Source organism: Blennius ocellaris (genome assembly GCF_963422515.1).
Source record: "Blennius ocellaris genome assembly, chromosome: 3".
In the NCBI taxonomy this organism is placed as follows: domain Eukaryota; kingdom Metazoa; phylum Chordata; class Actinopteri; order Blenniiformes; family Blenniidae; genus Blennius; species Blennius ocellaris.
Window position 1 is genome coordinate 14,170,419 of NC_137652.1, and position 14,538 is coordinate 14,184,956.

General features: G+C 42.1%; 1 protein-coding gene across 1 annotated transcript in view; it reads right to left on the reverse strand.

Annotated features, from left to right (window-relative positions):
• grin2bb (glutamate receptor, ionotropic, N-methyl D-aspartate 2B-b) overlaps nt 1-14,538 on the reverse strand; it is an 86,832-nt gene that overhangs the window by 17,264 nt on the left and 55,030 nt on the right. Inside the window, exons 5-10 of the mRNA XM_080519336.1 lie at nt 13,336-13,450; nt 12,929-13,134; nt 9,930-10,101; nt 7,719-7,872; nt 2,540-2,665; nt 860-1,089 (exon numbers count right to left, since the gene is read on the reverse strand). Of these exons, the coding sequence (XP_080375462.1) occupies nt 860-1,089; nt 2,540-2,665; nt 7,719-7,872; nt 9,930-10,101; nt 12,929-13,134; nt 13,336-13,450 (1,003 nt within the window). The remainder of the gene's footprint in view (nt 1-859; nt 1,090-2,539; nt 2,666-7,718; nt 7,873-9,929; nt 10,102-12,928; nt 13,135-13,335; nt 13,451-14,538) is intronic.

Genomic DNA, 14,538 nt, shown 5'->3' on the forward strand with positions numbered 1-14,538 from the left:
TAATTAAAAGTTTGACGAATCACAATTCCATGAGTAATTGATGTTTACAGATAGTAACATTAAAAAAAAATGCTTCAAATGAAGCTGTAACACATCTTAAGACTGTAAATAAAGATAATGAAGTTTGCTTTGATTTTATAGTTGTAGTATTGTTAAAACGTACAGTGACTTCAGCTTTTAATATATTATATAATATAACTATTTTTCTGTGTTTTTGACAGTTCATGTTAGAAATGAGTGACATGCTAATGAAACTTGGCTGGGGTTGGACTGCAGGAAGCTTTGGGGCCAAGCTGCATTACTCTTCTTTCTGGTGGTTTTCAAATTTTTGCAGATATTGTGAATGATTTTGGTTATGAGAAGTACCCACGTCAAAAATCCCGTTAGTGGTGACAGGATCAGAACATTAAGGTTCATTGTATTTAATTTGAAAGCTGCTATGGCCGTCACTCTACGCCACTGTTAAACATTTAACAGTTAAACAGTTGTTTTGACTGTATCTTTCACCTGAAACTACATGCAGATTGATGCTGATGAACATGAATAATGTAAAAACTAAAAGAGAATGTGCACTCATTGAATTGTGTCTGAGCGTTGTGTCTTAAACTCGGCCTGTGAACTTCCTCTGACATTAAACAGTAGACATGTAAAAGCCTACCAGCAGTACTGGAGCATTTCACTTTAATCTAGCAATATTGAAATCTATGATATCATCGTCCCTTTATGAGGTGACTTTTTTGGATCAGAACAACTATAATCGTTTACACCTGCAGGTTCAGCCTTTCAATTGTCTCCTCCCTCTCACATTACCACGCCGCTCCTCCTCCCCATAAAACCCCACGCTGCTTTGTATTCACACCTTTTTGTCTGACAGGCCCGACACCTGGTCGACGTACTCCTCCTGGATCATGAAGGCAGCCAGGTTGGCAGTGTAGGAGGCCAGGAAGATGACAGCGAAGAAGGCCCACACTGACACCATGATCTTACTGGTGGTGCCTTTGGGGTTCTGCACGGGGACAGAGTTGTTGAAAACCAGACCCCAAAGCAGCCAGATGGCCTTACCGATGGTGAAAGAGGGGCCGCCGGGCTCTGGGAGGTAGAACGACAGGAGGAGAGGGGGAGATGTAGGGAAAGAAAGATGACAGAAAGGCAAAGCGATCGGTTTCACAGATCTCGGCGATGCCTTTGCTTTATCTGTGTTTACTTGTGACCACTACTGTGAGGGGCATTTGATGGACGGCAGCGAGGAAGAAGGGATTCATTCCCATCCTTTTAGTTTGTCAGCGACGTCAGGATGTTCTGTGTGGTCCACCATCCGCTCCTCCAGCCACTGACAGCCCGCTGTTACACACTCATTCTGTTCCACCTACTTGTATGGCAGTATGACAAGGTGGCGGGAAGCAAACACTACCTACTGAAGCTCCGCCGCTTCAAAGACGAGGAAAAACACGGGGGGGGGGGGGGGGGGGGGGGGGGGGGTGATGCAGCAGGCTACAATTATGCTACAGCTGGAGCTTCAGCATAGGACAGCAGCCTTACATAACCCAGCGATTAAACCACGCAACTCACACACTGTGGCTGCGCTGCAACACATTGAGAAAGCAGCCGCTGTTAGAAAACAACTCTCCTCACAATATCATCCTCTCTGGTCCTTGATAAAAAGGCTGCAAGCAGCAATATAACACTTCTCTGGTTTTATCTTGAGTGGCTGCCATTGTGGCTGCCTAACGCAATCCTCAGGCTTGAACAGAGCTGGGCGTATAAAAACTGGAGGGAAAAAAAATATATATAGATTGAATTTGAACCATTGATCTTGATGGGCGAATTTATTTGAACGACTGGCTGGAACTGCGTTTGATTCAAGATACTCGTGTTGCCCTTTACTGTCAGACATGGTTAAACCTGAATGTATTTCAATGTACGGTAATGGACTTAAGAATGTGCATTCATTCTACAACCCCGAGGTGTGACACTGGTGTAATATTTGAGAATGGGACCTGGAAAAAAAGCTCCAGTGTTTGTCCTGTTTGGCAGCTTGGGCTAACAATATGTGATTGAGAGCCTTCCAGTGTCAGAACAGTTTTTGCTCTTGCAACAGGAAGAGACTTAGAGTCTCCCCCCTGTTGCAGCCTTTATTTAAAGCTGGCGTGGCTGCCGTTCTTTGTTCTTGTCAATGATCCTTTTCATTAGTGGAAGAGCTTAAGTGACTGTAGATGCAGATAAGTACTCAAAGGCATCAAGTAGAAAGTCTCAGCACTCCAGTTGCACTCATTTGGAAGGATTTGTCCGATTAAATCATCACCTGGGGAAGCTCAGTTTCAATGGTGCATTCGAGGTAATGTAATGTTCCAACGGGGGAGCTACTTGTTTTAGGACAGCAGATTGCCAGAAAATGTACCTCCTTGTCACCCTTTTTCAGTACAGATTGATTGTGTCTAGGACAGCGAGAGAGAGAGAGAGAGAGAGAGAGAGAGAGAGAGAGAGTGTTTGCGTGCGTGAGGCTGTGTTCACGTATGCGTGTCTCCACGTGTCCTCTCACCTCGTCCATCTGCCAAACAGCGGTTGTAACCCACCGGGCTGAAGTACTCAAACACAAACACAGCCACAGCCGACACGATCAGCAGCATCACAAACATCATCACCCAAACGTCGGCACTGAAGGGCTCTGGAACAAAGAGGGGGGGAGAAGGGGGCGGGGGGGATGGGAAAACAGGTTGAAGGCAGACAGAGAGAGGAAGTTCATTAAATCAAGTCAAACAATATGATCAAATCACCCCCTGGTATCAACAAGATTATTAGTATTCATACATTGTGCTGTGTGCGCTCCACATTTATGGATTTTATCTGAGTTTCTGTGAGAACTAACAAGCACTTCTCAAAAAAAGAAAGGTGAAAGGGGGAGGTAGGCATGAAACGACAGATGCAGTCATAGAAATGGGTCCATTTCCCCACTTCTTTTGTACTTTATTTTGTAATTTTCACCTTCAGCAAAAGTCTGTGTCCCCTTTTTTTTGCAGTTTGTTCAATGCAGGTCACAGAGATGTATTCTGTATTAAAGGTGCAAACATGGAAATGGAGAGCATCATTGTTAAAGCGATCATCTGCAAGCAGAAGCATTTCACAACACCGTCTGTGTAAAAAGAAGAGCAGGCAAGGCAGGGTGAAAACCCAGCACACTCTCTGAAACCACCCAGAGGTTTGTAGAGTCGAGTGTAAAAGCAACGCTGGAGTAACAAGACTTTTTCACGACACTTTACAGCACCGCAGATGACAAAACTATTTGCCTTTAACGGTAAGTTAATTTTGTCAAGGTTTCAGACTGTATACTGGTGCATTCATGAGCATCTGGAGAGTGGGAAAGTTATATGGAAAAGACACCCGAACCATGAAGAAACTGCAAAAATGAAGAAATAGCATTTCTTAATATTGTACTCACTAATAGAACCCTATCACACCTAAAGTGATGAAAAAGACAGACTTCTATAGTCTAATTAATTTTCCAATTTTTTTTTTTTTTTTTGGCACACGACGTTGCAGCAGATTGTTTTTTGTTGTCATGTGATTCCTCATAACTCAGAATTCAGAGGTGGAACTTTCCCATCTGGAAATATATTTGGTTTCCAGCTGTGTTTTTCAGTTTACTTTTCCTGAGCACTCAATCCTTCATGAAGTCAAACTCATTTTTACACCTCGTACTATAATTACTCAAACGACTCCAAAGCGAGTAGCTCTTAAATCAATCCAGGTCTTTAGAACTGTAGCGTGGATTTTGCATCATTTTGTTTCCGCTTCTGGACAGTTTTTCTCTGGTAACTCGAGTTTCCACTTACAATCTAAATGACCTCTATGTTTTAATGTGTGTGTGCGTGCATGTGCACCCTGTAATGAACTGGCAATTTATACATGTGTTCTTTGTCTATACATGTATACTGTTGGCTGGGATACCTCTGAGTCTTGTAACCATCATGTGTACAAATGGATAGATGGATGCATGGATGGATATGAATGAATGAATGAATGATGTATATGCATGCAAGGATGGATGGATAAGAGTTTCATCATTAGTAATGGAGGCCATGGACTTTACAAATTCATATTGTGGAATGGTTCACAAAAAAATGATGGCCGCTTCTGATAAAACATCCCTCTTGTGTAATATATGTATGAGCCTCCCTGTAACGGTCACTCCGTTAACAGAGTGCTTCAGCGATATTAAGTTAGTGCGCCTGCAAACTCATCATTACTTATTTTATTTATTTTTTTATTTTTTTATTTTAAAAAAAGACATTTTTAAATACATTACAGTCATTCCAATGTGCTTTTATAGAGAAAATAGAAAAGCCCAACATATCCACATGAGCAAGCAGGTGTGTTTGCGACTGTGGAAAGGAAAAACTCCCCTCAACAGGGAGAAACCTTTGCAGAAACCAGACTCAGAGATGGCGGCATTCTGCGGACCGGTTGGGGTGAAAGGATAGAGGAGAGGCGAGGAGAGGAAAGACAGAGAGATAGACTGGGTGGGGAGATAGGTACAATACCCTTGTTAGTGCTACATACATTTTGCTTTTTTTTCTCTTTTTTTTTTTTCATTATAATACAATAATCACAGTGATCCAAATATTTTCCAACTGCCATGAGATTAAACCAGCCTGAGCAACAACAGAGCAAAAACCCAAAAAATCACAACAATGATAGCAAAGACAAAAACAAAAGGACATAAAACAAAGAACAACAAACAACAACAAACAAACAAACAAACCAAACCAAAAAACAAACAACAACAACAACAACATGATTTTGATAATCATGGGGAGGCGCCGACAAACCACCCCGGAGAGCCACGCCCCAACCCAGAAGGCACCAGACGGAGCGCGCAGAGAGGACCCCCCCCCAGGCCAGAGGGGCCCACAGGAGAAGGATAAAGGGCGCAAGGTCCCAGGCCCCGACCCGAGCCGCCAAGCCGGGACCGGCCAGTGCAGCACCCCCAGGCCATGCAGGCAGGGAGCCCCCCCCCGACCCCGGCAGCGGAGCCCGCCGCACCACCGGGGGCCACCCCACCCCACCGCCCCCCCCCAACCCCGGCGGGACAGAGAGGGCCCCAGCCGCCGAGCCCCAGACCGGCCCCTCCCCCCAAGACCAGGAAGAGCGAAGGCCCAGCCAGGCCCGGCTGGAGGACAGCCACCCTCCAACCCCCAGGAGCCCCAATGTCCCCCTCCCCCCCACCGCCCCATCACCTAATCCCAAACCCACATACACACCCACACCAAAGCATACGCATACACATACAGACACACATATACACAGGCACACGCACATACATTTATATGGTTGGGAGTGGGGTGCCCCCCACTCCCCAGGCCGCCAGCCAGGCCCCCACCAGGCCACTACAAGATCTCATCCTCCACCAATCCGACCGTGAATAGGGAGGGAGAACCACGACCCAGCCCCCCCGGGGCGCCACGCCTGAGCGAGTGTGCCCCCCCCGTACTCCAGCCGCACTCACGCCGGAACACGGTGGGACCACAGCGGGAGGTGCTGCTCATCATTACTTATTGCCTCAGCTTCATATTACAAGTGTTTGACTGGTGACACACTGGGTGGCCTTTACTTTTGCAGCTGTGACAGCAACCACAATGCATCTGTCACTGCCGAACCACTCTGCGTGGCGGGATGTGAAAAATGAGGCTGCAGAACAAGGCAATTGTAATTTCTTTCACTTTTTGATAGTGAGACAAGTTGAAATTTTGCAATGACAACAAAAGGAGGAATCAGCAGCTGCAACAAACTGCACATAAACAACTTTACTGTGCTCTTTGTTGCGTGGCCACGCGACTGCCTCCGTGTACGTTGTGTACACTAGCTTCTGTTGGCAAGTACCGGGTGGAAAAAGCCACAAGCCTCAAAACGTTTATCAGAAACAAAAGATTCTGCACGTAGTTAGATCAAATACAGATATTCGTGGTTGGTGATTGAATGGAATGATTGAAAAGCTACTAAATGAAGCTCAAAAACAATATTATAGTGTTGATTTCCTGTTTTGTATTTACAAGGAAATCAAAATGTATTGTGTAAACCTGTATTGAATGATGAGTATTGTTTTGTGTTTCGCAGGCAACCATTCAAAGGGATTCTTAAAATACAGCTCAAATGTGAGAACATTTCATAATCTTCCTCCTTTGCTTTCATCTCAAAACAGACTGCGTCCCTCTGATATGCTGATAAACGTTAACAAGAAACAAAGATATTCACAATAATTGTTTAAAAGCCAAAAAGAAGTAATTTATGATTTGTTTATTTGTAAATAGGGTGGCATTTTGTACTTGTATTTGTGCACTACAGTAGATTTTCACAACTGTGTATTTTGACCATAGTATGTTTATTTTCTACTCTTTACATTTTTATCATAAAATTGCCTCATTACTTCTTCCAACCTCTGTGGATGACAATTTAGATTAAACCACTTAATGATAATGATCCAAATGGAAGGTTCAGACATTGATGAATTTAAGAAATAGAAACGGTTTATAATACGTAGTGGTTTATTTTAATTCAAAGTGTTGTGTTTGTTATGAAGTTCAGCCAAGTCATTACTTGTCTTTCATTGACAAAATAATTCAGTTTCGGACTCAAATTTAATTGCTTCATTGCTGAGGACTGAGTGGATTTATCCACGTTGACATAGTATGGTTATAATGTGCGTATGCATCTGTGCATACATGTGGGTGCAACCACTAAAATACATTTTTATTTTTGCACTTGATTACTTTTACATAACCTTTGCCAAATTTGGTCTGTGAGAATGTGGATTTATTACTGTTGTCTGGAACTAAATCTGTTTTACACACTCACATTAGGGGACTTGCCTTCCAAAAGCAAAACAAAAGCAAGTCCTCATAAACAAAAACAAAACATTATTAAATGAGGGCAAACTATGGTTTGGGTAAAGCATTATTATTATTTATATTTGACAGTACAGTAAGTAAGTAACCTTGTGTGTTGAATGCAATGGATAAAACAATTTGTTTCTATAACCAGGTGTCAAGCATATTTTAGTCAAGGGGCCACATACGACCCAATTTCATCTCGAGTGGGCCACCTTGGTAAAATAGCGATATAATGACCTTTAAATTCCAACTTTTTCTTTGTTCTGGTCCAGAGCCTTGAAAATGTCTACATTTTCACAAAACCAAAAAATGACTACCAAAAATGATGACAATCTCAACATAAAGCTGATTTTATTGATTCATTCTGGTGAAATTTACCCAAAAAGCCTCTCCTGTAGCTGCTGCATTATGCCTGCTTTTACAAACGCACCCTGACAGCTTTAAGGCTCATACGCATTTCTGCATGTTTTTCATGGTACCATCATCAATATCTCATCTCAGCAATCAGTGTTGTGTCCACTACTCTTTAGAAATGTTGAAAAAAAAATAAAAAATCAATGTTTTCTTTGAATTTTTTTCTATTTGCTTAGTGGTCACTCGAAAAACACACCTTATCTTTAATGATTCATCTGCTTCCATTTATGCTTTTCTGCCACCAAACATGTTTATCGCTGTGCTGTGAGAGCAGATAAACAATATACTTGTTGTTGGTACTCCACTTGTGTGTCTGTCTGTGATTGTGCATTTATTATGTGATATGAGCGTGTGTGTGCATCCAAGTGTCCTTGATAGTGTCGAACATCTGCCAGAAGCAGCATGTGTCTTGCTTCTCACCTAGAAAGGCGGAAGGGGAGACAGTGCCATTGCTACGAGAGACCATGACACTGATCCCTGTCTCAATGAACGGCACGGAGAAGTCGATGACCTCCGACCTCTCCTCGTTGATGGTGAGTGAACCCACCGCCATGTGGGCATTCTTCAACACCACCTGTAGGTCAGCCACAGACGGACAGAAAGAGACAGGCGGTAAACAAGGAGGCTTAGTGCTGCATGCACTCCCGTGTTGAAAGAGACGTGAAAGCAAATTAGCGGTGTAGATTTTTAACAAGCCACTTTGTCCACCAGCTGCATAAGAGGTTACCTCTACAGGGATCATTTTCACAATGAGTCGGGATTTGACACTCCTCCAGCAAAAGTGCTCCGGTATATTTAGCCGCAAGTTTCTAATGCCTCAGGCTATGAATAAAAAAAGGATCACAAATGAGTGTGTTAATAAGGGACACTAGACAGGGCAGAAATTCCAGGCCAATTCTTCATCGTGTTCAGAGAGGTCGTCTCTTTTTTTGTCTGATTTTCTTTGCCTGTTGTCCTGTTTTTCTTCGTCAAATCAAATCATTAGCTGAGGCATTCAAGTCTGTGGATTGACGAATCCACACATGCATGAACAGCATATATGCATAGCGTCGCCTCTGTAATTTATTATGTTACACCACATTGTTCAGTGAGGTGACTTAAAGCGTAGGAATTTTATAGCACACTGCACATGATCACTAATCATTATTGCCACTAAACATCACTATTAATTAAGTTGGCCATTGCATTGATTCATGAGGGTTGCATTGTGCTGGATGTCTAATGTGTAATATGCAGGGAAGAAGTGGGTCTTTCCCTGAGGCCTCTCTCTCTCTCTCTCTCTCTCTCTCACCCCCCCATCTCTGATGAGGAGCCTCATTGTGTCCTCCTGAGATTTTGCAGACTTGATCACAGCTTCCCCTCAGGCCAGGTTGTGGGGAACAAGTGGTAGATGGCATGACAGAGACATTGAGGAGTGAAGCAAGAGAGACATTCAGACAGTATAATCAGGCCCAACATCAGAGCTCTTACTGGCTGGAGTAGCATTCATATGAAATTCTGCCATTTAGCTATTTTACTGCTTTGTTGATTTTAAAATCGAAATGGAAAGAGGTTTAGATTATCAACATCAAGGAGAGAAGAAAAGAAGCACCAAAGAGGACAAAGTGCAAATAAATCTCCAAGCATTCATTGTGTTCTTAAGAATATAGAATGAATATTGATGAAAGACGATACATTTGAAATCGATATATGTATATGTATATAGATATATATCTATGTGGTGCATTCATTAACCCTTGTATGACTTATTGATTTATATAGATTTTATGGCTGTAAATTTCTTTGTTAAGTGAACGCTTTGAACTTAATCTTTCAATATCTGGCAGTTTTCCCTGTGTGTTTCCAATAGTACTGAAAAACTAATCTATGACAGGAATGAAAGGAATTAGCATAGCCTTGTAAATTTACCATAAATCAAACAATATCGTACTCGAAAATCAAAAGAAATCTAAGAAAATCTAAGTTTCTTTTTATACACATTGCAATCACAGCAAGGTTCCTTTATTGACTTCATGATCACTCACAGCTTTTGTATGATGCAACTGTCAGAGTTTTTTCCCTCCGTTTTTTTCACTTGCGATTTTCTTTGCAGCCACACAGCTGTGAAAATCAAGATAAAAAAAGCTACAATGGCTTCTATTAGCTATACATGAAATCACCACTTGACTTCACTGTGCCAGTTCACTCATGTTACATGTTACTGATTCCAGTTCAATGATTTTTGAATTGTTAGGTTTTTTTTTTTGTTTGAGTGCATCATTAGTCACAGGTAATTGTTGAGGACCTGCCAGCGAGTCATGAGTCATGAGTAAAGGACAGAGCTGCTCTCAGTGAGGGCAGACAGATGCAAGCAAACACTATTTCATTCTGAGTTCAATAACAATTGTAGAGTAAAGTCTATAATCAGCTGCTGTACAAGTAGTGTTGTATGAAGTCAACCCCACAGCCATCAGAGGTGTTTTCAAACTGCTTACAGACGATGCAGCAATTCATTTCAAAAAATTAGATGACTTCAGATAGATAGACATATACATATATATATATATATATATATATATATATATATATATATATATATATATATATATATATATATATATATATATATATAATTAATAACAATGTTCTGACCTCTCCCACCATGCCGTTCCACGTTCCATTAACCTTCTTGCCATGTTTGCCGTTGGTGACCAGGTAGAGGTCGTACGAAAACTTGACGTTCTTGGCGATTTTCTTCAGGATGTCGATGCAGAAACCTTTGCAGCAACGTTTGATGTAAATCCCTGAATCACCCGTTACATTGCTGGTGAGAAAGATAGAGGAGGCGAGAGGAGAGGTGAGAGGGCGGGAGAGAAAGGTCTCAGTCAGCTGTGATCAAAGCTTCGATGGGTTTTGGTGCATAAAATCAGCAGATCTGAAAGAGAGAAAAACATGAAAAAGATACAAGGAAATGTTCCGTTTAGATATCTGAGGTTGTATGTTCGTAAGTATGACTGTAAGAGATGTACTTTCATACAGGTAACTCTATCTGTGGAGTGCATACGTCCTGATCTGTGGTCCCTGGCGCTTCATCTTCAATGTGTTGATTGTTTGTTGTCGTCCATCCTGTTCATTTCTCCATTTACTCTCTAATAACCTTAACTGACAGAGGCAAATGGTCACTACCTTGAAGTCTGACTCAGCTGAAGGTTTCTCCCTGCTTGGCTCTTCATACTAACTAAAAACAAATATATATGAATGAAAATCATGAATGTAAGTTAATGTATTGGATGATATATTATACACAATCAGATCTGTAGAGAAGTAAAAAAACAAAATGCAATTGTGCATTTTTCTTCATTTATGGCTAAAAAATACCTCTGAATGGGAAAGACTTCTTGGTGGATGCCACCAGCCTTTACACTGCGTCACACCATAGAACCGTCTTTAATATCTTAATTGTAAACTCTACAATGCAAAGCTTACTAATGAATCAGCACATAAGTTTTGCATGTATTAACTTGAATTCTATGATTGTCATTACCATATCACTGATAATTTGGAAGAAATATGGATTAGTGTTAAGTGTAAAGGGGAGTTTTTACTTCACCTAGGCTTACTTATGTAGGATAGTATTTTTTAAACTTTCACAGTTTTATGTTGGATTGTAATGTCTTTCAATGCCTGTGTTGTTATGAGCGATAAATATATAAAATTGAACAGAAATTGAACAGAATCTGAATGAAATTTTCAATATACAAAAACTTTCAAATACACAGTTGTTTTCAGCGCCTGAAGGATTTGTGTTGTGGATTATACAAAAGCTGGTCTAGAATTGGGATTGAGGAACATAAAAGCACACTTTCACCCCCGAACGATTAGTTACCAAAATTCTATGCAAACCAATCCATACTGAAAAGAATTCCTTGATGCAAGCTTAAAATGCACAAATTGCAGGCACTATTTTCAACAGGGTGAATTTAAAAAAAAGACATTTAAATGTAAAATAATGAGCCGTGCCATAATTTTGGAGATTTGTGTTAGTCATAGAAATTTCAGCACTTCATTATTTTTCACACAGGACGTCTAAATATTAACACCCGTACAGCGCAGGGCTCATGAAAATTCACATCTCCTTTCTCAGAGCGTCCTATTATTGCAGAACAAGTAAACAGGTTTATGTATCGCCACCCAAATTATACAGTGGAGAGAGACTAAGAATAACACACATTGAATGAAGCATTTAACTAAAGTGTGCGGCATCAGTCATCGGGCTGTTTTGGCTCACAGCAGATACAGGTGCGTAACAGCTGTGAGTAACAACACAATGGCAGCTCTGGCCCGCTGAGCGCATGTTACCAGCGCCCGACCAAGGACGAATGTGTTTGGTTGGGTGTTTTGTACTCACACAAGGGTGTGTCAACCTCTATTTATCGCAACTGTGGGCTTATGGATTCAGCTTGTGCTCGTGTGCAACTAAATAAAATGCACAATATAACAGGGAGTAAAGAGAGCACAGCGCTTTATCTGGCATCAATGCTCTGCCCACATAGTTCTGTTTCTGTGCACACAACGATGACACTCCACAGCTCTGTACATCCTGCTCACAGAGTATTTTTGGCTAAAAAGAAATCCTGCGCATTGTCGGTCACATATATGCTGCTGAAGCCTGAAATGCTGCATGTGAGGAACCTTGAGAGGAAAGAAAGAGGAGCGAAGGGAGTGTGCGGATGGGGGAGGCCGGGAAGAAAGGGAAGGGGTGAAAGATCTGTCAATAAAACAACACCGAGACAGCAGATGCAGGAAAACCCTCAAGAGATTCAGGTAGGCCATCGGTAGAAAAGAAGGCCAATGGAGAAAATTAATTATCACACTCCAAGGAGAAGAGGATAGCAGGAGGGTCAGGGTGAATAGTAGGGACACAAAGCTAGATGATCGAGTGAGCAGAAGTGAACTAAGTCTAGGTAATCGCAGGAGAAAAACTACAACGAGCAAAAGCAAACTAAACTCACGCCATAAAGATTCAAACTCAAGGACATAAAATAATTTCAGTGGCCCTTTGAGTGCATCTATTTTTAATGACGGATTCATGCATCTCCTTCATTGACACCCACAGTTTATGTAAATATTCAGCTGAGTCTCAAGTTTGTTGTTGTTTTTTTTTTTAACTAATCACTTGTGACTTCCTCTGTGGCGATGCTGGTAGAGTCGGTTATCCAGCAACAAGACGGTTGGTGATTTGAATCCCGCTCTATCCAAATCGTGGTCGGTGTGTCCTTGGGCAAGGCACTTTACCCACATTAGCCTCCCTTGTTAAGCTACGGATCGACGGCGCAGTGGATTGTTGTCGTCAGCACGCAAGCAAATACTGCAGCACACGGCGATGACAGCGCGAAGCTCGGCGTAGGAGCCTATGGAAAAAACAGGCCACCGGCGAGGGTCACATGCCCCAGTCGGCGGGGAGCCGTGGGTGGCGGAGACGAGTTGTACCCACTGTCACTACAAACACAAATAATTCTCTCTCTATGTAATGTGACTTGCACAGAAAGAGCGGCTACGATCCTGGGCCTATGCCACAAATAAATAAAGACTTCCTCTGCAGCTGCGAGAATCAATGTGGCTGCGAAATGAACTTTAATTTAAGATCTCACTTGAGTTTGAGCTGCTTGCGGCACGGCACAGTGTTCCTCATACAGGTCCCGCTGAGCGGGTCCACGTCCTCCACAATGACAAATGGCGCCTCCTCGAGAGTCACGATGGACAGGTGGTCCTCCTGCTCCTCCGCTGCAGAGTAGAGCTCGAAGCGAGGCCACACATGGTACCTCATTGTCAACGAGCCTCTCTCCCACTTTCCAACCTACGTGGGAGAGAAGAAGGAGGGTGATTTACAGGCTACTGTATCAGGTACTTCAAAGGGGGACACTTCAGATGGGAACAAAAGGTGACAAGACACATCAAGTATGTGAAAGATACAAACCAGGGAAGAAAAAGCAGAGACATTACAGGATGACCGAGGAAAGGAAAAAGATGTAAACATCGAAAAAGAAAACGCACTCACCCTGTCCCACTGTCTGTCCTTGTCGAGGAGAATGATAACCAGCTTGGGGAAACTCTGGTGGCCTTTTTCACTGAATGACAGGTTTCGACCCTCAAATGTCACATTCATGATGTACCTGAAAAGAATAAATGCACAAGATTCAGTAAAAACAAATATCAACAACTGCTTATTAATCTGAAAGTTAAATGCATTTTGACCTTTGCACATGGTTCAGCATTTAAATTTAAAGGACCTTTCATGCCGTTTGATACTATAAGCAGGGAATGTACAGTACATAGGAGCTGCTGTACAGAAAGCAGTAAAGCTGTGGACGGTAGAACCAAAAATATGTGACACATTGAAAAAAAGAAAACCTCTGACAACACAGACATTTTCTTCCATTAGATTTGTTACTGCAGCTTTCACGGGTAAAGTACAACACAGTACTGCGGTCACAGTAGAAGCTGCGTGTAACCTTTTTACAGATGTCTGAGAGCAAACTACTCTGCTAACGAACACAGTGGGAGGTTACTCAAAGACATAACCTAATTCGCTAAATATTTTCAAATGTCGAATATCCTGAAGCAAAACATTTCAGGCCCAAGGGGTGCACAAATTAGACTGTCAAATATTCAGTCCAAATGCTTGTGAGACAAACACTCGAAACATTCTTTGGTGAAAATGTAGAGACATACAAGCGTGCGAGTGTTTACACTCGTTGGCTTCACAAATATCCTTCTGAACACATCGACTGTATTTATTGGATTCATTTTGGAGCTTTTCATCTTGTGTATTTTAGGTCAAAGTGCTGCGATCAGGACATTTTTTTATTTTTTTTATTATGTGTGCTTTGGTCTTTTGTGCAAACTTGACCAAGACGAAGGTGACCTATTTTGAAAGCAATGGCAGATGACAGACAAAAAAGCATATAGGGAGAGCGCTGCAAGGGTGCGAGAGTACACGAGAGCAGAGAAGGAGGGAGGGTGAAGAAAGAGCACCCAAAAACGGAACAAAAAAAAAAAAAATCCAGAAGTGAAAGGTGGGAGCGCCAAAAGGAGTATTAACTGCATGTGTGAAAACAAGATCAGCATATAAGTGTGTCAACAAGTGCACAGCAGAGGCAGATAAGCAGGAATGATCTCTCTTTCTCTGGCTCTCTCACTCTGTTTCTCTTTCTGCCGCCTCCTTCCCTCACTTTTCCTCGTCCTGATCTGTGGGCTGCCA